Here is a 24,273-nt window from a genome sequence, read left to right as displayed (position 1 = left end):
TGTACATTTCTAATCATTTCAAAAGACAGGAAATAAGGAGAAAAAAAACATTTCCTTCAGGAAAAAAGCTCTCTATCGCCGTCTGTTGGCAGCCAGTCACTATCAAAAATGGAAACTAGTATGGCGATATCAAATGATAGAATTCTTTTTACAAATAGTATCAGCTTAAAAAAAAACTGTATTTTACACTTTTTTAGTATGAATGTATAGGTCGATTTTTTTAGAATAGAAAAAGATATATATCAATGAATAGAAAAAACTAGGAAAATTGTGTGTCGATGCCGGGAAATAATATCCTTTCTTGACCGACCGATCAATCGGCCTCTTGGCACCGGCGTATCCAGTCCAAGTATCTGTCCACGCGCGTGTAGACGCCGTAGACGCGGCGGGCGCCGCACTCCTCGGGCCCCGCCCAGGAGACCAGCCCCAGCGCCGCCCAGCGGCCCGTGGCCGGATCTGGCACGGCGAAGGCGCCGCCGCTGTCGCCGGGGCAGGTGTCGCGCCCGCCCTGCCGGAAGCCGGCGCAGAACATGTTGTCCGTCACGTTGTAGCCGCCGCCCGCGTAGCTGGCGCGGCACTCGTCCTGCGCGACCACCGGCAGCCGGGCGAAGCGCAGCAGGTCGGGGGCGCCCTCGGTGCCCGCCGCGCCCCAGCCGGCCACCGCGCCCAGGGTGTCGGGAGGGGCCGCCGGGGCGTCGCCCTGCCGTAGCCACGCCGTCAGACGACCGCGCCGGCCGACGCGGCTCGCCGTCGTTTGCCCTACCTGCGGAGGCGGGAGGCAGATGGGGCGCGCCGCCGCACCCAACTCCACCCTGACGCTGAGCCGCACCAAGGCGATGTCGTTGTCGAAGTCGGCGGGACGGAAGTCGGGATGGAGCAGCACCCGGGCGGCGGAGACGCCCCCCTCCGTCCGTCGGTCCAGCGTGCCCGCCAGCACCTGACGGACCAAGCCATAAAATGCTACCCGGTTGGCCGGCTTAAGCGAAAGGTCACAGAGGTGCCTAAATGACAGATTTTGCTTTCTTGGCTTGGCCCCTCCTACCACCTACTAAAAGGCCTCCAAACAAGAGTTAGAATGAGCTCTGCTAGCACAGGAGAGCGTTCCTCTGGTTCTGTCGACAGACGCTAGCAAAAGTGGCGGCTGTTCCTGTTGTTTTGGCCGGAACACCGCTCCAATCCCTCCAGAAAGCCACATTTGAGTGGCCAATTCATTTATTGGCGCACGCTGACCTTTGCTCCCTGGAAACCCTTTTCAAGCGCTCACCTTGACGTGGCGCGGATCCACGGGGACGGCGACGGCGCCTCGCCGGCGGGCGCTCAGGACGTGAGCGGCGCTCAGGACCCAGGCGTCCGAGAGCAGAGCCCCCGAGCCGAAGCGGCGCTCCGGGGGAACGCGGCCCGAGTCCTCCACGCTGAGCAGGACCTGCCAGGGAAAGTTGCCGGCCTCGGCCGCACGCCCGCCCACCACGCGTTTGACGCGAGCGGCAAGGGGTCGCGACGGCCGGCCGCACGCTGCCAGAGAGGGCGGAGCGCGTTAACCCCGAAGACGACGAGCCGAAAAGCCCGCCCATCGCCCGCTCGGCGCTTACCGGGCTCGCAGGAAGGAAGCTGCGTCCCCGCCGTCAAGTGGACCCACAGCCCGTCGGGACCGCAGCGGTACTCGCCTGACGAAGGCGGGTACGTCAGGTCCGACCGGGCGGCGTGCGCGTTAGCGCTTACCGTCTCCGGGGCCAATCTGTCGGCGGGCGTCGTCGCAGACGTAGCGGACGACGGCCCCGAATCGGGTGGAGTTGTCGCGGCCGACAAAGGTTGCTCTGGCGCCGTCCACGGCGGTCGGGGCGCCGCAGTCTACCGCTGCGTGGGGGGCTTCTGAAATATAAGATCAAAAAGCGGACGATGTGTCCCTTGCGCCGCTCACAAGATTTAGGTCGGGTGCGACCGAGTGACCTTCCGAGGTGTAGGTCAGCCTCCATCCCGTGTTTTCGCCCAAGTGGTCGCTGTGAAACACCACCACGACGGCGTTGGCGTCGACGGGGACGAGGCCGGGCGAGCGACGGCCGCAAAAGGGACCCAGCTCTCCGCTCGCCGTCCGAATCTGGAAGGCAAAATGGCGCCGGCTGGGAAATCGGGCCGATATGGGTCTGCCGACCTCGGGAGGAGCCAATCGGCGGTGGCCGTTTACGCCGCCCCCTCCCCTTTTATTACGCTCCACGACGGCCATTTTCCAGCAGAGCCGCCCAAAATGAAGCAATCTTCTTTTGGCCCCACCTTGACGTAGTCGTAGGGACAGACGGCCTCGGGGTGGTCCTCCACGTCGAAGGCGGGATCGAAGCGGAGGCGGAGCTTAAGGCCCTCCGGCACCCGGATGAAGTCGGAGCAATGGGAACTCTTGGGGTACGGCGAAGGGAAGTGGGGGCTGCTCAGCCACCCCGCCCGCTCGCTGAAGGTCCTCCCGCCGCACTCGGCTGCCGCAAAGTTGGAAATGTTTAGCAGCTATCGGTCAACCAAAGTTCAGCCGCATATTTGTCCAATCTCCTGTTTAGCTCGGCGGTCAGAAAGGTCGCCTCCGTGTTTGGAAATTCCACACGGACGGACGGAGCGCCGTTATTTGGATGAGCCGAGCGCCATTTCCCACCTCCACTGACCTTTGCACGTGCGGTTGTCGGCGTGCAGCAGGTAACCGCGGCGACAGGAGCAGTAGAAGCCGCCGGCGTAGTTGTGGCACAGGTGGTCGCAGGCGGCGTCCTCCTCCACGTCCCCGTCCGCGCACTCGTCCACGTCTCGGGACGGCAAAAGCACAAGCGTCAATCCCCGGTTGACGCCCACGTCCCATCGGCCCGCCCGGCACCCACCCACGGCGTGGAAGTGCGCCACGAAACCGCTAAACTCTTCCGGGTTGGAGAAGTCGGAGGAGAAGGTGACGACGAGCGCGTCGGCGGGAGAAAGCAGGGCCTCGGCGCCCGGCGCGCTCTCCGACTCCGCCTCCCGCCCGCCGCAAAACAGGCCCAGGAGGGCCACGCCCCCGGAGCCGTCCCCGGCCTCCACCTGCGCCCAAAGTGGGGCCGTGTGCTCTCGGGGCCCGCACGCGGGACCCCCTTGGGTGGCGGGTTGGGGTCTCTCACCCTGACGTGGTCGCACTGGCAGCTGTCGCAGGGCTCCAGGTCGAAATGGCTGAAGTAGAGGCGGACCCGGAAACCCACGGGAACGGCCAGCTCCCAGCGCCGCGGCGTGTCGTCGGGGTACGGCGCCGGGAAGCGGGGAGAGGCCAAACTTCCGAAGACTCCCGTCAGTCGGGTGGTCTCGGTGGCCGTCGCCGTCGGCGCCGGGCCCAGCGACGGCAGCAAACGCAGCAGCAGCAGCATCAGCAAACAAGGCGACCTAAACGCACACCGTCAGTAACGATATTTTACCCACCTGCTCAAACTGGCCAAAAGGTCTCATTTGCATTCATTCCAAATCAACACGAGCCGCTCTCTATGTGAATATGGTACTTTTGCAACCTTTTTTGACCTCCCTCCCTCATCCAAAAACTTATTTTCTTCCTTCTTTAAATGCCCCTCGACTTCAAGTTTAAAAATGACGGTAAACGTAGGGAAAAAAAGATCACAAAAACATGGTCAACGATGAATTTAATTAGGACCAAAGTGTCCTGAAAGGACTCCCACCGTTAATAAACAAGAAATAACCAAACGCTCAGCAAGTCTATTCATCAATCACTAACTTCATCTTCACCATTTTATTCATCACCAATAATAAATCAATAAAGTGGAGTCGGACTGACCTCATGTTCCTCCGTCCGTTCGTCCGTCCGTCCGTCCGTCCGTGCATCCGTTCGTCTCCTCCGGGCTCCTCCGCGATCTCGCGCTGGAATGCCGTGACGTCATAACGACGCGTGCTGACGTCACTTGCCCATCGTTTCTTTTGACACATCCAATATGGCGGAGAGATTCGCGTCGGATTCAGCGTTCGGGGCTTTTGGCTGTTTCGCGAATACCAGCGGACTCTGAACATTTAGTTGGAGTTCAATGTCATCCTTTTAAGTAAGAAAATGTAGCATACAGATTCATGTAGTAACGTGAACTAAAGATGTATGTTGCCTTCAGGTGCTCTGGGAAAGATGGCTCTTTGTGAGTTGGCTCATGACTAGCAGCCCTCGAAAGCAAGAGCAGCGTATTCTTTTGTTGTCATAACAACAAACCGCAGACACGAACTTAATTTTGCAGAACTAACATTCTCAAAAACAACTTCCTTGTTTGTTGGCCACTATTTTGGTCAAAGTTTGTCTCATCTCGAGAAACTGGCCTGTCCAAGTAAATAAGTCAGTGCTCTAGTAGAACCTCCACATTCACTCGCATTTTTTTGGACTGGACAAGTGGTATTTCCCACAATTCCGATCCCACGTGAAGGCAGCACTCGTTGACGTTCCCATCCACGTGTGTTTTCCGCCTTGAAAAGCGGAAGTGTGCGTTGATTGCCCGAGAATCGCAAAGGGGCGGGGGGGGGGGAAGACCCAAAACAAATTGCAAACCAGCCACACGCACGGCCCCCACCCCCTTAGAGAAGTGGAGAAGTGGGCTCGTCCGGCGCGGGTCAAGGGAAGCCGGCTGCCCGACCGACCGACCGACCGACCGCCCGCCCGTTACAGCAGTCATGAAGGAGTCCGAAACCAAGAATGTGTGGAAGGCTCACGTCATCTGTCAGCTGCGGCGCCGAGACCGAGAACAACACCACAACTTTCGAGAACTCGTCCACGCCTGTAAGAAGCTCCTTTTCTAGCTCAATAAAACTGAGCGAATTTTAGCAGGACGTGGCGGGGTTGTCTTGTTTGTAGAAAAAAAAAAGAAGGGAAAAGTAGCTACAGTGGTACCTCGACATACGATCTTAATCCGTTCCGGGACTGAGATCATATGGCGAGCTTTTCGTCACTCGAGCCAACGTTTTCCCATTGAAATGAATTTAAAACAAATGAATTCGTTCCAACCCTCTGAAAAAACACCAAAACCAGGATATTGGATTGGAAAAAATGTTTTATTTCTTCTCATTCGCCATCTATTAACAAAGTAACACAAAAGTAGTGGTTTAATAGTAATAAAATGTGTTTAATATAACTAGAATTAGGCGGATCTCGCCGACGGGAGACCGAGACGCACAGAGGGGGGTTTCTGGGGGACTTTCCACGACAACGCACGCTTAACCGAACAAACAAATTTAAATTAACTTGGATTAATATATAGAGACACACTCAAACATACGTTTAATGTAACTTTACACAAAACTGAATTCTAATTTTTTAATTTTATTTTTTAACCTTCGTTCTGGCCGGGTTAGTGGTTTGCCCCGCCTCCACCCTCACGTTCGCTATCGATGGGCAGTTTGCTGTTGTATTCCCTTCAAAATATTCCCAAAATGATGCACACAAATGTCCTCACAATAGGATAACACACGACCACTTGCCAACCAGAAGTAGTCTTGAATTAGCGATCGCTCCGCCAACGAATGAAGTTTTATTCTGAGCAAGGGTGCCATTGGCTATCAGTGTTGTGTGAAATTTTGATCGTATCGCGGGCGAATTTATCGATGGAAATTTTCATCGGACCACGAGCATGTCGTTGGTAGAGCTGATTGTAGGTCGAGGTACCACTGTACGGCAATTCCGTTGGCAGTGGGGACGTCGAGTCGTGATAAACTCTTAGAATTGAAGGCAAAAGCCAGGTGAGGGCTTTAATGGCCTGAAGGCGTCCATGTTGGTAGGGGCAACGCTCCCGCCAAAGTCAATGCGGTGACATTCTAATCAAGTCTTAACGACTAGCTTATTTTGGGAAAAGTTCATTTGGAACATGTCAAAAGAGCCGTCCTTTACTCCGTGGCTGGCATTGACGGCGGCGGCGGCGCCACAAATGGACTTTGTTTTCCATTGACGTGGCGGTAGACTTCCAATCCATTTTTACTGGGAGGGCTTCCACTTGGAAGGGAAGGGACTGCACTCACTTGTGAAAAACGCATTTCAAGAGTTCTCATTTCCTGTTTTGGGGTCGTACAATTGGACAACTGAATTCATAGTTTTCTTTTCTGGAAAATATTGATTGATAGTGTTTTTTGCCAGGCGTCCGTCTCTCTCTTTAACAAATTGTGCACGTTATTCTGGCGACAACGCTATTCGACGTTCCGATTGCAATCGAGCGCATTCCGGTGGATCCGGCAAAACCGGTTATTTCTGCGCCCCGACGGCTTTTTACAAAAAAAAAATCTATTTTTGCGTGTCGTGCTTCAGACTCGCGGCTGCTGGAGCGAAGCGGCGTGGCCGACGCCATCCTGGCCGCCGCAGGACGGCGCTCCGACTCGCCGCCGTCCTTGTGCGGCGTGCGGCTCAAGAGGAACTCCGCAGAGGTGAAAATCCGTCACCAAATGTTGGGACGCGGTGGCAGTGTGCACACAAAATTGAACTACAAATAAATATCTTGTTTTTATTTGAAAAAAAATTTTTTTTACTGTATACATAGAATGTTTTTAAATGAAAATATATATTTTTACTGACTTTTACTTTATTACCCCCCAAAAATGCAAGAAAAAGCCAGTTAAGTCCAAAATGTGGGCGCTCGTTGCAGTTGGCCTACCAGGCGGTGGAGAAGCAGCAGATCTTGGAAAGCCAGGAGATGGCTCTGGAGGCGCAGCGGGAGCGGCTGGCGCTCGAGGAGCGACGGCGGGCGGAGGCGCGTCACGCCCGCCGCCAACTGCGGCTGGGGGCCGAGCGGCAGGCCTCGGAGAACGGGCGCCTCAAGGGCCTCTACGACGCCCTGATGGAGCGGCGGCGGCTGGCCGAGCGCCTCCTGCGCCAGGAGGAGGTCCGGGGCGGCGGCCTGCTGGACGACCTGGTCTCGCTCAAGCGCCACGCGGCCGCGCGGCTCAACCGGCGGAACGACAGGCGCGCCAGGTCAGCGGACCGTGCCGCAGCATCCATTTTGCTGGATTTTCTTTTGGACTATGCTCACCTCGCAGCTTCTACTATCGTAGTAGCAGTTTATGTTGACGTGTCGAGAAAAAAAGATATCATGACTTGGGACCAGATGCGTCATTGTTAAGCAATTTTGTTCTTTTTGTGCCGTCAGCTTTCAAGACGTCCACCTGCTGAAGGACCTGCAGACCGCCGCGACGTCCAAGGTCAACGTCGAGAGGTCAGTTGCAAAAAAGAATCTCTTTGTTGCATCTGATCTTGAATTTTCAAGGTTCAAGTCTTATTGAACCATCTTCTAGAATGATGCTAAAGAGCATATCAGAAAAACATGTTCCCCAACTTTTTTCTCCACACACCCACCCAATGCGGTTCCCAAATGTCCCGGTTTGTGTCTCTTGCAGCTCCGTCAGCTTCCCCCACCGGACCTGCTCAACTTTGAAGAAAAGAACATGCGAAAAAAGTCCGGGGCGCCTCTCCAGGTAAAAGGCGGCGCCGCCGACCCTCCCGTCCGACCGGCTCGGATGTCCGGCGTCGATGGCGACGTGGATGGGATGGTGGCTTCGGAACCAAGCTCACTTTGGGACTGGATTGGAATGAAAATAAACACTTGTTTCTCAGGTCCGTTTCGGCTCCGGAAAGTTCTCCCAAGATTTTGGCTTCCTTTCGAGAATTCTTTGAGTGAGTCGCAAGCCCCTTTCCCCCCCCCCCATCTATTTTTATCCTCTTCTACTTTTGCGCGGCGCCAGCCACGCTGAAGCATACTCTCTCGGGATTTGATTATGGCGACAGGAGGAGGCGGGGCCAGTCGTCGCGCGCTTGGGCCGACGACGACGAGAAGGAGGAGGAGCCGGCCCGTCCTTTCAGAATCCCGACGGCCGCCCGACTTCCCGCCCGGGCCCTTCACGTCCTGGTCAAAGCTGCCGCCGGCCGCCGACGCTAGCCACAACGCCTGTGCTGACCCCCACCCTCCCGTTTTGGACAGGAGGCTCACGAGCAGGACGGCAACACGGTGGCTTTCTGCTCCAGCTCCGCCCTGCTGGCCAGCGGCGGAACGGACCGGGTGGTGAAAATTTGGGAAGTCCAAGCAGGTACACTCAGGCACCGGACCACGCTGGACGGGAGCACGGGGGGCCTGACCTGCGTCCAGTTCGACCCGGCGGTGAGTGGCGCCGGTCGTCGAGCTTTTGCGGGAAGCCGCGCATGACCTTTGACCCGTCGCGCCTCAGGGTCACCGGATTCTGGCCGGCTCGTACGACAAGTCGGCGTTGCTGTGGTGTTTGGACCGGCCCGTGGCCAAGGTAACGGCGCTCTCGGCCGGGTAACGGCTTTTCCGGGCTCGACCGGGTTCGGCTCGGCCTTTCCGGACCAAATTGACGGCCTCTCGTCCCGTGGCTCAGCTGACCCTGACGGGCCACGGCCGGAAGGTGACGGCGGCTCGCTTCAGTCGCCACCAGGTCCTGACGGCGAGCGCCGACGGGAGCCTCCGAATGTGGGACCCCCAGAGAGCCGCGTGTAGGTGGCCCTCGCCCGTCCCAGGAAATGGCGTGGCCCTCAAAATAAAGCCACCCCCCCCCCCTACCCTCAGGTGTCCACCTGGCCCGAGTGGCGTCTTGCTGCAGCGACGCAGTGTGCCTGGAAAACGTGGCCATCAGCGGACATTTTGACCACTACATCCGCTTCTGGGACAGCAGGTAGGACGTTGACGTTGGGGGTGGGGGGTGCTGTAGACAAACCATTTGGACGGGCGGGCCTCCCTCTGCGTTTCAGGCTGTCCGGGTGCGTCCACCGCGTGTCCGCCGGCGGCAAAGTCACGTCTCTGGACCTGAGCGCCGACGGACGCCACCTTCTCAGCTGTTGCCGCGACGACGTCCTGCGGCTGCTGGACCTCCGCCGCTGGAGCGAGCACAGCGCCGCCTTCAGGTCGGCGCCCGTCCCTCGCTCGGGTCGCCCCCGACGTTAACGCGGCGCTGACCCGGCCCGACCGTTTTGCCCCGCTCAGGGCCGAGGGCTTCAAGTGCACCAGCGACAGCGCCAAAGTGGCCGTCAGGTGAGGTCGGGGCGCCGCATTCCGCCGTCGCCGCTTCCGACTTTCCGCCATTGACCGGCCCGCCGCGTCTCCTCAGCCCCGACGCTCGCTACGTGGCGGCGGGATCGACGGACGGCGCCGTCTACGTTTGGAACGTCTCGGCCGGCACGCTGGAGGCGCGCCTGGGCGACAAGCACAGGTAACGTGGCGGCGGGAGAGCTTTGGTACCTCTTCCCGTTCATTTGGAGGACTGGCTAGCTCTCTTCCTCGCTAACTTGATGCCACTAAATTGGATGTCTGTCAATGGTGTTGAAAGCGTTGATCAAAATGAACACTAGTGTTTGCGGTCTGGCGTCATCTTGGACCATTGAATGGGTTTTTAGAAGTCACGGGCTCCATTTGGACGGGACGAGAGTCCAAGTTGGGGAATTGGGGCGCGGGCCGGCCGGCCGACCGACCGACCGGCGATCCGCCATCGCACACACACGTCTTGTGGTTTCTGTCCGTGGCTTTTTTTGCAGCGCCCCCATCAGCGCCGTCTGCTGGTCCACATCCGGAGAATACGTGGCCAGCGTGGACAAAAAGGGGCGGGCCGTCCTCTGGAGCGACATCTGACGGACGCACGGACCGACGTTTGGCTTTCAAATTTGCAAGCTTCTTTTTTTTAGGAAACTCTGCGGTAAAAACCCCCAAAATGCCTTTTTTTTGTATTGACTCTTTTGGAACCTTTTAATAACTTTTAAGATGGGGTGTGCGGAGTTAGAAAAGGGAGGCGGCTTTTTACGCTAGTCTGTTTTCATGTTTGGTATGACAATCATTTTCAAATAAAATACGGAAATAATACCACTTGGCCCTTGCGTCTATTTCAATATTGAAATGCATCCATTTCAACAAGCACCATCTGCTACGTGGGAGTCAAAAGAGAAATAGCATTGAATGGTGCAAAACAAGTGTAAACATCTGTCATCTCTTTCTTTTAAGAAGTGAAATGAATATGTCAAAATAGATGCATTGGGACGCGTGGCTTTCCCACGGCTCGGACGAGGTGACGACGTTTTTGAAATTCTCCCCGTGACGCCTGGGCGGACGCTCCTCCGATCACGTGGGCCGGGAGAAGACTTCCTGCCGTCAGTTTCCACGGTGACGGGGTCCCCTCCTCCTCTTCCTCCTCCTCCTCCTCTTCATCCTGACCGAGCGAGCGAGCCAGCGAGCCAGCAAGTCAGCCAGTCAGCCTGCGATGGCGGACAGAGAAACCAGGTACAGTTTTCTCCCTCCCTCCCTCCCTCCCTCCCCGCCGGCCGTCAGCGAAAAATTGGCCCCTTCCGCTCGGCCGGGGTCGGTTGCCGTGGCGACCGCCGAAAAAGACGGCAAAGTCAAAGTCCCGAGGCGCGCGCGAGACGGACGTTGGCCACGGCCGACCAGCCGACGGACAGGAAGTGGGAAAGGGGCGGGGGGTGTAAAGTGTGTGTGTGTTTTGTGTAAGCCCCCCCCCTTACATGACGCCCCCCGTTCCCCCGCAAGTCCGATCCCCGGACGCTAATCCCGTGGCTTTGCTTTTCAGAGTTTTTAAAAAAGCCAGCCCCAACGGGAAGGTGAGTGTTTGTTTTTCCCCCGCCGTCGCCGTCCTCTCTTTTTTGGGGGTGTCTATGGCTCCGGCCTCCCCGTCTCGTGTCCGTGGTTGCAGCTGACGGTCTACCTGGGCAAGCGGGACTTTGTGGACCACGTGGATGCCGTGGAGCCCGTCGGTGAGACCGGGGACGCCCGTGGGACGCCCGTGGGCCGGCCGGCTGGGTGCCGACGAGGGCTCCTTTTCCTTCTGCTTTTTTTGTCTTCCCCCGGCAGACGGCGTCATCCTGATCCAGCCGGACTACCTGAAGGAGAGAAAAGGTGGGGCGGGGGTCTCTGTGCCTTTTGGCCCCTGGCTGGCCCCACCCACCCAAAGGCGCTGATCTCTGTGGGTGGGTGGTGGCGCTTGTGTCGCTGGCAGTCTTCGTGACGCTGACCTGCGCCTTCCGCTACGGCCGGGAGGATCTGGACGTGCTGGGCCTGACCTTCCGCAAAGATTTGTTCGTGGCCAACGCGCAGGTCTTCCCCCCGCCGGACCAAGATCCTCCCCCACGCCTGACTCGTCTGCAGGAGCGGCTAATGAAGAAACTGGGGGAGCGCGCCTACCCCTTCACCTTCCAGGTACGTGGCCGGATGCGCACAGAGGACCGGTCCGGACAGGACTGGACGGACCGGACTTAACGGACCGGACCGGACCTAAATGGAATCAGCCTTTTTGTCTGTTTCCAGATCCCGCTCAACCTGCCGTGTTCCGTCACGCTGCAGCCGGGCCCCGAGGACACGGGAAAGGTCGGGCGGACCGCTTCCGGCGTGGACCGGGGCCAGGCCACTTTTTTTTTACGTTGCCGTCCCCCCTTCAGGCCTGCGGCGTGGACTTTGAGGTCAAGGTGTTTTGCGGCGACAGCGCCGACGAAAAGATCCACAAGAGGTGAAAGCTCCCCGCCGGGAGCATTAGCGCCCGGAAGAAATTAGCCGTAGGAACGGCGGGTTGCATTAGTTGCCGCCTCCGCCGCCGCCGCCGCCGCCGCGCGCATTAGCCGGCCGGGAGCTTTCCCGGATCGATAGCTCCTGGGCTGGCCCTCACGGAGAAGGGCTCTTTGCAGGAACTCGGTGCGTCTGGTGATCCGGAAGGTTCAGCTGGCCCCGGAGAAAGGCGGTCCTCAGCCCAGCGCCGAGACCACGCGCCACTTCCTCATGTCCGACAAAGCTCTCCATCTGGAGGCCTCTCTGGACAAGCAGGTGAGAAGAATCAGAGCTTGTGTTGCTCTTGCTCCTCTTTCTCCTCTTCTTTCTCCTCTTTTTCAGCTTTACTACCACGGCGAAGCCATCAGCGTCAACGTCCACGTCACCAACAACACCAACAAGATGGTGAAGAAGATGAAGGTGTCCGGTAGGAGCGCTCTGTGTACCTTCTTTTGCCGGCCCGCCCACTCATGGCCGACTCCGCCCCCCCATACCCTCCACCAGTGCGACAGTACGCTGACATCTGCCTCTTCAACACGGCGCAGTACAAGTGTCCGGTGGCCAGCCAGGAGTCCGAGTGAGTCGTGTCCGTTGGATATGTTTAATTGTGATGACTTTTTTTTTTCATTCCAAAATGAAACTATCTTTTGGGATTGTAAGATGTACGAATTATCCTCAAAGGGATAAAGCACGGTCAAATGTGCTCAGTCATTCATTCTAAAATCAGTGAATATATCCCAATCTTTGGTCCTCAGCGACGTGGTGGCTTCCAGCTCCACCTTCTGCAAAGTCTTCACCCTGACGCCGTTCCTGTCCAACAATCGAGAGAAGCGAGGCCTGGCGCTGGACGGCAAGTTGAAGCACGAAGACACCAACTTGGCTTCCAGCACGCAGTGAGTCCCGCCCGACGACAGCCCCCAATCTCCCTCCCAGGCTAGTGGCTAGTGGCCGACACCCGTCTTAGACGTGCTCGGCCACGGACGGACGGCCGTTAAAGCGGACAAATGCCGGCCAGGCCACCTCCCTTCCTTGGCCCATGGATAAAAGGCCGCAAAGGATGAAGCTGGCCGACGAATGAATTTATCTTTGTTTTTATTTGTTTTTTTAGGTTGCGCGAAGGCGCCGACAAGGAGATGCTGGGCATCGTGGTGTCCTACAAAGTCAAAGTCAAGCTGCTGGTGTCTCGCGGCGGGTCAGTTCCAATCCCGTCTTAAGCCCCACCCCCTTTTCCCGCCATCTGTCAACGTTAAATGATAGGTAGGGTTTTTTTTCCATTTTGTGTGTGTGTGTCCCGCAGACTCCTGGGAGACCTGGCCCCCAGGTAAGTGAGCATCTTGCCTTCCTTTCCTTTTCTCCAAATCCAAACTCAATCCATCAGAAAGATCCCATCTTGCCATAGTTCCTTTTTCTATTTAATATAAAAATTAAATACGTATATACATTTAGCAATTGCTTCTCTTCTGATGACAAAAGCAACTGTATTTTTTTCCCTTTTCTCCAAGTATCAAATCATTCTATGGAAAAATACCTTTTGTTATGAATTTTCATGTATTTTTGAATGAAAAGTATCCCATGAATTTTTGTTGTTGCGCTTGACTTGTTTTGCCAGCGACGTGTCCCTGGAGCTTCCCTTCACGCTCATGCACCCCAAGCCTTGGGAAGAGGCTCTTCCCGGCCCACAAGGTGAGAGGGCGTCGTTAGCGCCGAACCGCCGCCGCCGGCTCCCGTTAGCCACCACGTGCCGCCGCTAGCTCTCGCTCATTCCTTGTGGTGTCCGGCAGCCGCCGGCCAAGACCGCGACGACACCAATCTGATCCACTTTGACGCCAAGTAAGTCCGTTTCGTGGGGGGGGGGGGTGATCTTTAAAACATCAACCTTTTCGTCCGTATGGCGCCCACGAGTAGCTTTCGTCGGCCCTATCCAAAGGTCTTCGTGGCCGCGTTGACTTTAAAATGACGTCGGAACTAGCCCAAAAGACCACCCCATCTATGTCCACGCATCCGGGTCAGGGTGAGCCCTCGGTTGACTTTGGACTTTTCCGCCCCGTAGCGACGGCGACGAGGACGACATCATCTTCGAAGACTTTGCCCGCCAGCGTCTGATCGGCGCCAAAGACGACGAGGACGAAGAGGCGGAGGCGGCGGGGGCGGCGGGGGCCACGGCGCTCCACGACAGATAGGGCGGAAAGGGCGTCGCACGGCGATCCCGTTTGACTTTGGACGTCTGCCGCCGCGTGCGCCACTTCCATTGGTTGCGTTCCCCTCTCACGCAGGGCTGTCCGTCCCACGGGCGGGAAGGCGGATTTGCGGGCCCACGTGGCGCCCGGAGGGAGGAAGTCATAAATCTAATATCGGCGCTGGGCCGTTACTTTAAGTGGCGTGCTATTTTTTCCCTCAAGCATTTGTATCCAAATTGCCGAGGAGTGGACGGACGCTCCTCGCTAGTAATGCTGTATCCCCTGACGTGCGTATAACCGTGCGTGTGCGTGTGCGTGTTCCTTGTAATAAAGTAGAGCCCACCCCTGACAAGCCCTTAAGTCCAATTCATTGTGGCTGGGAGGGGGGTGGGGGTGCTTTTCTCATGACACACTGGCCTCCTGTTGATTTCAGGCATTTGCAGGTCATTGCAGGATCATTTCCTATTGATTTCCAGGTGGTTTCCTTTTTCTTTTTGCTCGCTTCCTGTACATTTTGGCCATTTTAGCTACGTGTAGGATTTCTGTTGATATTTTCAGCTGGCTTCCTGTTGATTAAAGGGCATTTCCTGGTCACTTACTGTATGCTTTTTGAATAGACTAATATATGTCTACATACAAAAAAGTGGCCAATAGCATTTAGCATTAAGAGTCTCTAAAAGTGATGATCTCATTGGAGCAATGGATAAAAGGTGGCAGGCAGGCAAGCAATCCGTCAAACCGCGTCCAGCTGGCTTCCATTTGCCCCCTCCCTCCATCCCTCCCTCCTTCCCTCGTAGAAACGGGGAGGGAGGAGTCAAGTGACTGGCGATGCCGTCAGGTTGCCGTGGTTTCAGTCTTCTTCCTCCCTCGGGCGGGCGGGCGACTGGCCGGCGTCGGGAGCGCGCCTCAGCCAATTAACGTTCGCCTGCCTCTGCTCGCCTGCCTGTCGGTCGCTCGAGCCCGGAAGGAAAAGAGGAAAGAAGGAAGGAAGGAAGCAAGCAAGCAGGGCCGACCGCGGCAAGAGAACGCGTGGCCAAGGACGGGACCGGACCAAACCGGACCGGAGGGGAGACGTGGCGATGACTCTGTCTATCGGTAAGCATTTCTTCTCTTAACATCTCTTTGCATATATGTAGTCGTTTGTCGGCACAAAGATTTTCAAGCCAAGATGACGAGCGGGCTTCCAGAAATCCAGCGTGACGTCATGCCTCCTCCACCGAGAGATGCTGCTGTTGCTAGGCTACCGCCCAATGACTTCCCCTTCCATTTTTGGTGCCGTGGGACGAAGGAACGAAGGAACGGAAGGAAGGAAAGAAGGTGGAGGACGCTGTCGTCGTCAGCCATTCTCGCGCATTTCTTTGCTCCCCGCCCCGATCGCTCGCGTCTCCAAAAAGGCCATCCATCCGTGGACAAAACCTAGGGGAAGCGTCAACACGGCCAGTCGCCTGCAATGGAGACCGGCTCACCCGCAAAGGAAGTCAAATCCACAGGAAGTGAGCCGCTAATATTGGAAAATCAGCCAGAACCACGTGGAAATACTTGAAAATGAACCGCAAGGGACACGCAAAGGCCCAAAGATCAACGGGAGTAACCTCCGAATACCCCCAAAATCCACAGCCAGTCACCTGGAAGTGGCAGAAAATCAACCGGAAGTGACGGCAAATCCTATGGCGCGCTAACGTCCATTCCGTTGAGCATTGTCATTTTTCCTTTCTTTGGAAGAATATTAAGAAGCGGATGACGCCGGGATGACGTGCCAAGCCGAGGCTTCCGCCCTGCGCCGCTTTTTCCAGTACGTGGAGGACGGCGGCCTCCAGGCGTACGACCAGCTGGTCATCCAGAACGCCTGGGACATTTCCAGGGAGAGCGACCGCCTTCGCCGCCGCGCCAACGCCCGAGAAGAAAAAGTTCAGCAGAACCGTCAAGGCCGGGCCATCCCCAGGTCGGTCCCGACGAGCGGCCCGTCCGCGGCGGCGGCCCGCCCGAGACTTTGCCTCTTTGTGGCTCCAGGACCGAGACGGGGGAGACAAAGACCGAGACGGAGACGGAGGAGGAACGGGAGGAGAGGACGGCGGCGGGCTGCGGCGCCGGCGGCAAATATTTGCGGACCGGCTCGGCCTCGGGGGTTCCCGGCCGGGCCCTGGGCGTCCGCTCTCGCTCCCTCAGCTCGGTGGGCGACGACGAGCACAAGCGGCCGCCGCCCAAACCCAGGCGGGATCCCGCCACCAAACTCAGCGGCAGCTCCGAGGCGCTTCCCGCTCAGAGTCAGGATCCCCAGCAAGGTAGTCGCCCGTCGGCGCACCATCGGTCCAAAGTGCGACGTGGCGCCAGGTGGTGACGGCCGGCTTCCTCCGTGCCGGCTTCCCGTACGTGTCTACCGTCAGATCTCTGGTCCCGGTAGTCAATGGTGCTTTTTTTTTTTTTTTCCACAGGGACGTCCGGCGACGAGTGGAAGAAGACGCCCCCGCCCAAGCCCAGGCGCGACCCCAACACGCAGCTGAGCTGGTCACGCGGGAAGGCGGCGGACGAGGCGGACCGGGCGGACTGGGCGGACGGGTCGGACGATGACCCCGAGTCGGTCTACATCGAAATGGCGGCCAAGTTCCCCCCGGAGGAGCAGAACGAGTCGGTGTACGAGGAGATGCAGTTCCCCGAGCGGCGCGTCCCGCAGCCCTTTCCCAACCTGCTGACGCCCCGGCCGCCGCTGCTGGTCTTCCCGCCGGCGCCGCCCCAGCGCTCGCCCAATTCCGACGAGTCCCCGTTGACGCCCGTGGACGTGGCTCAGCTGAGCATGGCGGGGAAAAAGGCGGGCGAGCGAGAGGAACGCCCGCCCTCGGGCCGCTCCTCGGCGCCGCCCCTCCGTTCGGCCGCTCGCTCGGCCCAGGCGTACCCGCGCAGCCGCTCGGCCTGCCCCTCGCCCGTGGCCCGCTCGCCCACGCCCTGCGGCGCCAAGAGGCCGCCCCCTTACGAGGCCTCGGTGGCCGGCCGGCTGGCGGGCGCGGCGGGCGCGGCGGGCGCGGCGGTCGCGGCGGTCGCCGCGTCCCCGGACAAAGAAGGCAGGAACCGGCCCCGCGACACTCCAGGTAAAAGAAAATGTGCTTTGACCCCTAGGGTCGGCCGCCGGTCCGGCCTCGTCGCTGACCCGGAGCATCGTGCGCTTTGTGTTTTTCTTTTTGTTTGTGAGCAGAAAGCAAATGTCTGCGGCAATTGGGGCGCTCGGCGTCGACGCCGGGGGCCTCGGCGAGCCCGCGAGACCGGCCCGCCTTGGGCCAGGTAAGCCCAGCCGCCTCGCTCGGAGCCTTCTTTGGCCCCGAGACAAAAACAGATGAGGGCCACCTTGCCAAATGATTCCCCCTCTTTTGATTTGGATTTTTCTTTTGCTAGATGTGTGGCGACGTCACCATGATGGAGACCATGGAGAAGAAACGGGTTCTGTGCCGCGAGATTCAAAGTCGGCGGCGGGCCGAAGACGAGCAAAACGCCACGCCCTGGGGGAGGGGCAAACGGCCGCCGCCCTATCCGGCGGCGCCCGCCCGAGTCGTCTGGGACTCGGCCATCTGAGTCAAGTGAGTCAAGTGAGGGAGGGGCCAGGGAGGGGCCAGGGAGGGCCAGGGAATCCTCTCTGCTGGGACTCGACACATTGGATTCAAGTGTGAAAGAAGCGCCCCCTGCTGGGACTCGGGGGAAGCAAAAAGAGGAAATGTGTCCGCCTTTGCCGTTCAATATACAAGCCACAGGGTGGCGACAAAACATCTAAAGCAGGGCTGTCTCACTCCTCTTTGTCGCGGGCTCTTCACATTGACGCCACTTGGCGTCCAATCCGTTGCATGTGACGATTGGACGTCCAGCGAGCGCTGTCAAACAGGAGCCATTCAAATGCTATTTCCTGTTGATTTCAGCCCATTTCAGCCCATTTCAGGCCGTTTCCCAGGCAATTTTAGGGCACCTATTGATTTGGGTTTTTACTTTTTAAATCATCTTTCAAATTAAAAAAAAGGAATAAGTCGTCTTAGATGGCTGGCCATTCAGTCCCAGGACTTCCAGTCCAAATGAATTGGGCATCCATTTCTGTCAAAAAGTTCAAATGCATTGCATTGTGGGCCACGTGGTGGCAGAGCAGCTGCGCCGAGGTCAGAGGGCAGCAGGGCCCCCCGACCCCGATGCCCTTGTTGCCGGGGGTGACTTTGCCAAACGGAACAAAAAGAGGGTGGGAAAGTGTACAAGTGGAAGGAGGCGTCAGTGCCCGAGGGCAGCCATATTGGTAGAGGCCACGTTCCCATCCAAACCGACGCATTCACCTTGGGACGGAGTCATAGTAACGGCTTGTTTGTCGACGTCAAAGCCTCCATACTACTTACTCGGCGGCCGCCGTCGACGGCGCCGGACGTCCGATGGGTTTGAAGCGACCGCGTAAATCCGTCAAGCCCGCGCGTGCGCGTACTTTGGCGCCAAGTGGCGTCAACCGCATCCAGCAGAAGTTGGCTCACCGGATGGCAGCTGCGTCGGCGCACGCTAACTGCCGTGGGCGCGTTAACCGCGGAGAAGTGTCAAATGTGGTTGAGTCCCTTCCTTCCCTTATCCCCGCTGCACTCGTGCACAATCAAGATGAATGCACGCCACAACGTACTTGTATTGCCAAATAAGCCCAAAAGTCAGGACCGAGACAATTCCACCCAACTCACCAATGCACACTTCATTTGTGAGGAATCATTTCATCATTTTCAAGTTGTTCATTTTTATGCAAGTTTATTAGATGACTTTTCCCCCAGCTCCGATGATGTGTTTGCGTGCATGATGGGACCAAAAGCCTAGCTTTTTTTCTCCCTTGCGTGGCCCCGCCTGCCTTTGTGCGTTGTGTTGCAATTTGCGCCCATTGAATGTTTAGGCAACAGATGCTCCAACAAAGAGCTGCAGACACACAATGGAATGGTGAAAAAGATTCCCGCCCGCGTGGGAAGACGGTGCTGTCAAGCTCCTTTTTGTCGTTGAGCGGCCAGGTCACAATAGAGAGAGCCAGTGGGAAGGAAGTCCATGATATTGGTTTTGGCCTTTGGCTGCCATTTTTCCTTAAAAGCCTTCTTTGAAAAAAAAAAAGTTGTTTTTCAATTTTTTTTTAAATCCCATTTTATCTTGTTTTTTATTGAAATAAATGGAATACAACAAAACTAAACAGAAAAATGCATGCTTTTGAGCATTTGGATAATGTAACTAAAAACATTAGCCTATCCATGGTAGCCTGTTCTTGCAGGATTAGGGTTATTAGTATTGCTTGGACACACAAATCAGGTCAAGAACTTTGGTGCTAGTGGCATTTTATTTAGAATCAGGAAGAAAATATATTAAGGTAGAGAACAAATCAACGTCTCTTATATCAACAATAAGCAAAATTCACCGGCGTCTAAGGACAAATAAATAAAATTGGACTTCATTTAGAAAAAACATGAGGGTTTTTTTCCTCGATGTATGCCCGCCAATCGCAATGCTACCAAGGTAACCTGTTAGCGGTTGTAAAGAGGAAAGGGAAATTCTTCAAAAATAAGAGTACAAAAATACAGTTAAAATCCTGTAAGCAGTTAGCAAGCAGCACAGTTGTCTCAATAGACACACAGACAAATTGGCTAATAGAAATTAGCCATACGCTAAGGCAACACACTAAATGAATGCTAGAGACAATGTTCTCTCAACTATCGGCTGGGCTAATGTTAGCTTTGGTAGCTATTGTGCCCTTAACGGCCGACACCAGTGGTTCTCAAATACAGCAAGTAGCACCCCAAAAGCTGTATTTTGGTGTCCTTGCAATTAATTTTTCACTTCTAGATTTGGGGACACATCGGGTCACTTCCTGTTGATTTCAGGTTACTTTGTGATGGTTTTGAGGAACCGTAGCTCACTTCCTGGTGCGTAGCTATCTAGTGCCGCGCTAGCTAGAACACGTCGACAGAACTGTTACACGGCAACAAGAGACTAGCACTAGCACGTTTATGGATAGCACGCAAACAGAAAGCTGAAGCGCATTGTGGGAGTGACGTCGTCTTCCAAAGCAGCTGTGAAAGGAAGGCTAATTGGGAGCTAATGTCATCAACTTCTCTCACTTTCGGTTGATGCTATGACTTTAGCATTTCGGCATTTTTTAGCATTTGAGAACCACTAGCAACTATTTCGACAAATACCTAGGTGGCCTTGGTTGACAAAAAAAGTTAAAAATATAAAAAATAAACTCAGCGGCACTACAAGCGCCGAACAAGTGGCTGCCTTCGGACGGATGGCGTGCAATATGCACAAAGCGAGCAGAAGGGAAATCGCCTCTAGTCGTCGGCGACCGACAGGCGGCTGAAGATGGGCAGACGGCGCCCTTCGCCGTCGCCGTCCCCGTCACCGTCGACGTCGGCTTCGCCCCCGCAACCCGGCGACTCGGCGCCGGAACTCAGAGAGCAGGACGAGGCGGACAGCGAGTCGGCCGAGGAGAAACGCCGCAAACCGGCAGGGCGCCCGGGGGGGACCGGGGCGGCCGAGAACCCGAGAGCGCCGTCGGCGTCCGAGTCTTCATCGAAGGTGGGGTGGAGGAGAAGCCCTGGCCAGAGGGACGAGGGCGGGGGCGAGGGCGAGGACGGGGACTGGAACGGCGACGGCGACGGCGACGGCGACGATGCTGCCGGTCGGGAGGCAAATCCGGCGAAACTGAGGCTGTGGCGCAGGACCGCTCGCGCCCGGGTCCTCGCCGCCGGGACCCCCAGCATCACCTCGTCCTCCCCACCCTCTTCGGCATTGTGGATAAAGTGACAGCGTGCGCCGTAGGGGCAAAAGCCCGCGCTGTGGAAGGTGCGGCACGGCTCCGTCTTGTACTTGGGGTGGCGGCTCAGGTCCCGCAGCTCGTCCGGCCCGTGCGCGAACTGGCACTTGGCGCCGTACTTGCAGGCCCCCGCCCCGGTCTCCCGAAAAGTGCGGCACAACTCCGTCTTGTAGCGCGCAGAGATCGGGGGACGCGGCGTTGGCGGTGGCAGTGGAACAACCTCGGCCACGCCCCCCTCGATCACGCTGACTGAGCGGTCCGTCCGGAAGGGAATCCTGGTGAGGAGCGAGCCCTCGCCGCGAGGTCCGCTCCCAATCGGAACCACAAAGTTCTGACGCAAGAAAGAGACGCAAGTGTCAAAAGACGAGCGTCTTTCGATCGACCCCGGGAGGGTCCGAAACCGCTTTCTTTTCCTACCTTACAGAAGTCTCGGTCCACCTCCACGAAGGGCGTGAGGAAGCGGGACGGCATCCTGGCTGACTGGCCCTCAAAAACGCTCTGGCGGGTGCGACGATGTGGCTCTGGGGCCAGACGTTCTCTAGACCATCTGCTGGAATCTCTTTAAATAGTTGGGGCGGGGTGAAAGGGCACCCCCACTAATCCCGGACACCCCTTTCTTTACTCAGTCGTGACCCCCTCGCGCATCCACCGGAACGTTCAGTTTGCAGCTAGCAAAGTTTCTAAAGCACAACATTAACTACGTTCTAGGTATTATTTTATGGTCATATTGCCACTTTATTTATTGTATTAATTCCACGACTCGTATTATTACGACTTTATTATGATTGACTTTATTCTCTTAGCCGTCATTTTATGTTCGCCGTTATTCCCTTAAACTAATATATCGTTGTTTTTTATAGTGTATTTCCCAATACGTTCCTTATTGTCGGTACATTCTAGATAACAATCAACCCGGGGTGGAAAACAAAAATACGGAGGAAAAAGCCATTGACGTCACCGGAAAAAGTCACATGTTGTATAAATCAACTTCCGCGTCGCTCTGTCGTCCTTTCCTGTCTCCGGCCTGCGAAAACATGGCGGTGCAGATCTCCAAGAAGAGGAAGGCAAGTGTCCTTTTTCGTTATTGGGAACATTATTTTTTAGGCAAATAAGCGCACGAGGGGATGGTGGCGAGCGTCCCCTTGTCCCCCGTGTGGTGTCTTGGTCTCGACCCTGTCCGCTAAACCTGGATGGCACGGGATGTTAAGAGCCGGCGTAGCGCGGCTCGCTAACATGGCGTCGTCGGTGCTAGCGTCGAGTTAGCCGAAGGACGACTGTCTCAATTTGTTGTACTTTACTTGCCAGGGAAGGCAGCTATTTGTAATGTAAGCACATGAGTTGTGGTGTACGTTAGCAATGCTATTTGGCAGCTTCAGCTTACGTTTAAATAATGCTAGCGACATAGTCATTCGTGACTAGTTCCAAAGGCTATGGGTAGACTCCGTTCAATGCACTCATTCAGTGCTAAAGACTTTGGACGTCCACTGGTGATACACATGTAGAAGCCACCTGTCTGGAGGCCTGCCATTATCAGTCAACTTGAATTAGATGGCAATCTTGCCACTTTTTAAATGGTTTGGACTTCTACTCGTGTGAACTATCAATGATGGCGAAAGGCAGCCAAACTGGGGCAGCAAACCTGGAAACGTTCTCATCGTGTCATCTTGTGTCCCCAGTTCGTCTCCGACGGAATTTTCAAGGCCGAGCTCAACGAGTTTCTGACTCGTGAACTGGCCGAGGATGGCTACTCGGGCGTGGAGGTGCGCGTCACCCCGTCCAGGACCGAGATCATCATCCTCGCCACCAGGTAAGCGCAAAGTTCGGAAGGTACAACTTCATCCAAAACAAGTCGTTGAAAAATAAATTGGGCGCCAATGCACGCTTAAGAAGTTCACTTTTCTTGTGCTACTTGCGTTTGAAACAACGGCCGCTAGGTGGTGCAATATTACAACTAACAAAGACCATCGTTCAATCGGTGAACTTCAGTTATATCCTATTTCATGTGTCGTTTTGAGGGGATAAAAGTTCAGATCATCCAAACGGTAGACAAAGTTAGCCTAGGATATTGATCGATTATATCAGAATCGTCCCTCGGTGAAGATTTGATGACGAGTCGGACCGGGACCGGCGTCTGCTGCCGGGCGGCCGTCTGGGCTGGCGTTCTGCCTTTCCTTTCGGCCTCTGCCCGGCGCCGCCGAGTTCTTTGCCTGCTGACGACCACCTGAGGCATTTGTCTGAGAGGGAAACAAATAATGGCGTCGCGAAGCGCCGCGTTGAAAAGCGTCGCTACTCCCCAAAAATATCCGCTTCCATTTTGGACACCGGATCAGTGCACGGGGCCTCGCTCGACGCCCGGGCTTGATTTTATTTTTCTGTTTGCTTTCAGATTGTCGTCGATCTAATGTTGACTTCCGAACGGTCGTGGGGGGAACTTGCCTCGGGGCGTAACGACCCGCTTTTAAATTCTCTGTCAAAAAGTGCTTTTCCGCTATGCGAGTGAGTGACGGCGTGCTCCGCAGGACGCAAAACGTTTTGGGCGAGAAAGGCCGCCGCATCCGCGAGCTGACAGCCGTGGTCCAGAAGAGGTTTGGCTTCCCAGAAGGCAGCGTGGAGGTGAGTGGCGGAGCGTGGCACGGCACCCCCGTCCCGTCCTCCCGGTGACGACGCCGTGACCGTGGCGTCTTTTTTTTGCCCGGCAGCTGTACGCCGAGAAGGTGGCGACCCGCGGCCTGTGCGCCATCGCTCAAGCCGAATCTCTGCGCTACAAGCTGCTGGGGGGCTTGGCCGTGCGAAGGTGAGAAATGCCCGTCCACTTTTTAAAAACAAAAAGAATTCAAGTCGGCGAGTCGTCGGTCAACCGGCCGTCGTTGGCGACAAAATCGGCGATGGGGCGAAAACTTTCCGCCGACGACCCTCGATGATGATACGATGACGAGTCGGATGGGAAACGGCGCCCGCGGCGGATCGCGTTTTGCGTTTCTGCCGGCGGCGCCCGTTTCTTTGCCTTGAAGACATTGAGGCATTTGTCTGAGAGGGACCGCCGGCGGAAAGGGAGGGGAAACGCTGGGCTCCCGGCCGCCAAAGCGGCTCGGACATCCGCCGGCTCTTCAACTTTTCTCTTTTGACCAGGGCGTGCTACGGCGTGCTGCGCTTCATCATGGAGAGCGGCGCCAAGGGCTGCGAGGTGGTGGTGTCGGGCAAGCTGAGAGGCCAGAGGGCCAAGTCCATGAAGTTCGTGGACGGGCTGATGATCCACAGCGGCGACCCGGTCAACTACTACGTGGACACGGCCGTGCGTCACGTCCTGCTGCGCCAGGGCGTCCTGGGCATCAAGGTGAAGATCATGCTGCCCTGGGACCCCAGCGGCAAGATCGGCCCCAAGAAGCCCCTGCCCGACCACGTCAGCATCGTGGAGCCCAAGGACGAGCCGTTGCCCACCACGCCCGTCTCCGAGCAGAAGGGCGCCAAGCCCGATGCGCCCCCCCAGGGCACCACCCCCGTGCCCACCGTCTAGACCCCCCACCTTTTCCACAAAACAAATAAAAGCTACCAAAGCGACCCGACCGACCGTCTTTTTTTTTTCCATCGACGGTCCTTTTGTCGCGAACGGCAACAGAATTTTATCCGCTCTGGCGGCCAATGAGTGGACAAAGAAAATGATTTTGCAAATTTTCGACATTTGTGTTCCAATAATATCGTCTTTGGATACATTTCCCAATCTGCGCTCATAATTTGGATTGGATTGGATAACTATTCATCCTGTATTCTGGAAATTTCGTTGTCACCGTAGCAAGAGGGT

General features: G+C 56.4%; 6 protein-coding genes and 1 non-coding gene across 10 annotated transcripts; 5 read left to right on the top strand and 2 right to left on the bottom strand.

Annotated features, from left to right (window-relative positions):
- Positions 1-79: 79 nt before the first annotated feature.
- masp1 (MBL associated serine protease 1) lies at positions 80-3,850 on the bottom strand. 2 transcript variants are annotated; one of them, XM_077610728.1, is made up of 11 exons: positions 3,782-3,850; positions 3,123-3,378; positions 2,853-3,045; positions 2,646-2,780; positions 2,269-2,465; positions 1,948-2,095; positions 1,720-1,869; positions 1,590-1,664; positions 1,265-1,512; positions 764-937; positions 80-700 (listed from the first exon to the last, which is right to left on the bottom strand). In XM_077610728.1, exons 1-11 carry the CDS (start codon positions 3,826-3,828, stop codon positions 314-316), a joined length of 2,010 nt encoding a protein of 669 aa, XP_077466854.1. In that variant the 5' UTR covers positions 3,829-3,850; the 3' UTR covers positions 80-313. The 2 variants fall into 2 exon arrangements, with proteins under 2 accessions (XP_077466854.1, XP_077466853.1); XM_077610727.1 differs by having other exon boundaries at positions 2,646-3,045.
- Positions 3,851-4,477: 627 nt separating this feature from the next.
- Positions 4,478-9,821, top strand: LOC144083168 (protein Atg16l2-like). The gene is made up of 15 exons (XM_077610731.1): positions 4,478-4,756; positions 6,272-6,387; positions 6,606-6,931; positions 7,107-7,172; positions 7,354-7,431; positions 7,571-7,630; positions 7,742-7,862; positions 7,935-8,111; positions 8,179-8,250; positions 8,350-8,464; positions 8,538-8,643; positions 8,720-8,872; positions 8,952-8,999; positions 9,076-9,177; positions 9,500-9,821. The coding sequence occupies exons 1-15, from the start codon at positions 4,651-4,653 to the stop codon at positions 9,591-9,593; spliced, it is 1,740 nt and encodes a 579-aa protein (XP_077466857.1). The 5' UTR covers positions 4,478-4,650; the 3' UTR covers positions 9,594-9,821.
- Positions 9,822-9,960: 139 nt separating this feature from the next.
- On the top strand, positions 9,961-14,036 carry LOC144083172 (beta-arrestin-1-like). 2 transcript variants are annotated; one of them, XM_077610738.1, is made up of 16 exons: positions 9,961-10,235; positions 10,540-10,570; positions 10,663-10,723; positions 10,821-10,865; positions 10,966-11,165; positions 11,274-11,333; positions 11,405-11,472; positions 11,648-11,783; positions 11,850-11,934; positions 12,012-12,084; positions 12,263-12,400; positions 12,616-12,699; positions 12,805-12,828; positions 13,117-13,190; positions 13,289-13,337; positions 13,558-14,036. In XM_077610738.1, exons 1-16 carry the CDS (start codon positions 10,216-10,218, stop codon positions 13,685-13,687), a joined length of 1,278 nt encoding a protein of 425 aa, XP_077466864.1. In that variant the 5' UTR covers positions 9,961-10,215; the 3' UTR covers positions 13,688-14,036. The 2 variants fall into 2 exon arrangements, with proteins under 2 accessions (XP_077466864.1, XP_077466863.1); XM_077610737.1 differs by having other exon boundaries at positions 11,648-11,934.
- A 470-nt stretch (positions 14,037-14,506) lies between these two features.
- LOC144083605 (neuronal tyrosine-phosphorylated phosphoinositide-3-kinase adapter 2-like) lies at positions 14,507-17,245 on the top strand. Its single transcript, XM_077611585.1, has 6 exons — positions 14,507-14,779; positions 15,407-15,626; positions 15,695-15,966; positions 16,117-16,767; positions 16,872-16,957; positions 17,069-17,245. Exons 2-6 carry the CDS (start codon positions 15,433-15,435, stop codon positions 17,243-17,245), a joined length of 1,380 nt encoding a protein of 459 aa, XP_077467711.1. The 5' UTR covers positions 14,507-14,779; positions 15,407-15,432.
- A 1,734-nt stretch (positions 17,246-18,979) lies between these two features.
- LOC144083178 (mRNA decay activator protein ZFP36L1-like) lies at positions 18,980-21,056 on the bottom strand. The gene is made up of 2 exons (XM_077610749.1): positions 20,892-21,056; positions 18,980-20,805 (listed from the first exon to the last, which is right to left on the bottom strand). The coding sequence occupies exons 1-2, from the start codon at positions 20,943-20,945 to the stop codon at positions 19,990-19,992; spliced, it is 870 nt and encodes a 289-aa protein (XP_077466875.1). The 5' UTR covers positions 20,946-21,056; the 3' UTR covers positions 18,980-19,989.
- A 318-nt stretch (positions 21,057-21,374) lies between these two features.
- rps3 (ribosomal protein S3) lies at positions 21,375-24,037 on the top strand. 2 transcript variants are annotated; one of them, XM_077610760.1, is made up of 5 exons: positions 21,375-21,538; positions 22,151-22,281; positions 22,994-23,087; positions 23,174-23,268; positions 23,604-24,037. In XM_077610760.1, exons 1-5 carry the CDS (start codon positions 21,446-21,448, stop codon positions 23,986-23,988), a joined length of 798 nt encoding a protein of 265 aa, XP_077466886.1. In that variant the 5' UTR covers positions 21,375-21,445; the 3' UTR covers positions 23,989-24,037. The 2 variants fall into 2 exon arrangements, with proteins under 2 accessions (XP_077466886.1, XP_077466887.1); XM_077610761.1 differs by having other exon boundaries at positions 22,861-23,087.
- On the top strand, positions 23,387-23,510 carry LOC144084113 (small nucleolar RNA SNORD15). The gene has a single exon (XR_013303739.1). It is a non-coding gene; the product is annotated as a small nucleolar RNA SNORD15 (small nucleolar RNA).
- Positions 24,038-24,273: the final 236 nt, after the last annotated feature.

The sequence above is a fragment of the Stigmatopora argus genome, chromosome 10, assembly GCF_051989625.1.
Source record: "Stigmatopora argus isolate UIUO_Sarg chromosome 10, RoL_Sarg_1.0, whole genome shotgun sequence".
In the NCBI taxonomy this organism is placed as follows: domain Eukaryota; kingdom Metazoa; phylum Chordata; class Actinopteri; order Syngnathiformes; family Syngnathidae; genus Stigmatopora; species Stigmatopora argus.
The sequence above is the reverse complement of the archived record's forward strand: the minus strand, read 5'-3'. Positions and strand labels throughout refer to the sequence as shown.

Coding starts and splice junctions, on each gene's coding strand:
- masp1 (XM_077610727.1), bottom strand. CDS start 3,828: ATGCACGGACGGACGGACGGACGGACGAACGGACGGAGGAACATGAG. Junction 3,046..3,122: donor GCCAGTGCGACCACGTCAGG/GTGAGAGACCCC, acceptor CTTTGGGCGCAG/GTGGAGGCCGGGGACGGCTC. Junction 1,870..1,947: donor GCTGACCTACACCTCGGAAG/GTCACTCGGTCG, acceptor CTTATATTTCAG/AAGCCCCCCACGCAGCGGTA.
- LOC144083178 (XM_077610749.1), bottom strand. CDS start 20,945: ATGCCGTCCCGCTTCCTCACGCCCTTCGTGGAGGTGGACCGAGACTTC. Junction 20,806..20,891: donor TGGACCGAGACTTCTGTAAG/GTAGGAAAAGAA, acceptor TTCTTGCGTCAG/AACTTTGTGGTTCCGATTGG.
- LOC144083168 (XM_077610731.1), top strand. CDS start 4,651: ATGAAGGAGTCCGAAACCAAGAATGTGTGGAAGGCTCACGTCATCTGT. Junction 7,432..7,570: donor AGTCCGGGGCGCCTCTCCAG/GTAAAAGGCGGC, acceptor CTTGTTTCTCAG/GTCCGTTTCGGCTCCGGAAA. Junction 8,465..8,537: donor GGACCCCCAGAGAGCCGCGT/GTAGGTGGCCCT, acceptor CCCTACCCTCAG/GTGTCCACCTGGCCCGAGTG.
- LOC144083605 (XM_077611585.1), top strand. CDS start 15,433: ATGACGTGCCAAGCCGAGGCTTCCGCCCTGCGCCGCTTTTTCCAGTAC. Junction 15,967..16,116: donor GAGTCAGGATCCCCAGCAAG/GTAGTCGCCCGT, acceptor TTTTTTCCACAG/GGACGTCCGGCGACGAGTGG. Junction 16,958..17,068: donor ACCGGCCCGCCTTGGGCCAG/GTAAGCCCAGCC, acceptor TTCTTTTGCTAG/ATGTGTGGCGACGTCACCAT.
- LOC144083172 (XM_077610737.1), top strand. CDS start 10,216: ATGGCGGACAGAGAAACCAG. Junction 11,473..11,647: donor GACGAAAAGATCCACAAGAG/GTGAAAGCTCCC, acceptor GGCTCTTTGCAG/GAACTCGGTGCGTCTGGTGA. Junction 12,700..12,804: donor CTGCTGGTGTCTCGCGGCGG/GTCAGTTCCAAT, acceptor TGTGTCCCGCAG/ACTCCTGGGAGACCTGGCCC.
- rps3 (XM_077610760.1), top strand. CDS start 21,446: ATGTTGTATAAATCAACTTCCGCGTCGCTCTGTCGTCCTTTCCTGTCT. Junction 23,088..23,173: donor TCCCAGAAGGCAGCGTGGAG/GTGAGTGGCGGA, acceptor TTTGCCCGGCAG/CTGTACGCCGAGAAGGTGGC. Junction 23,269..23,603: donor GGGGGCTTGGCCGTGCGAAG/GTGAGAAATGCC, acceptor TCTTTTGACCAG/GGCGTGCTACGGCGTGCTGC.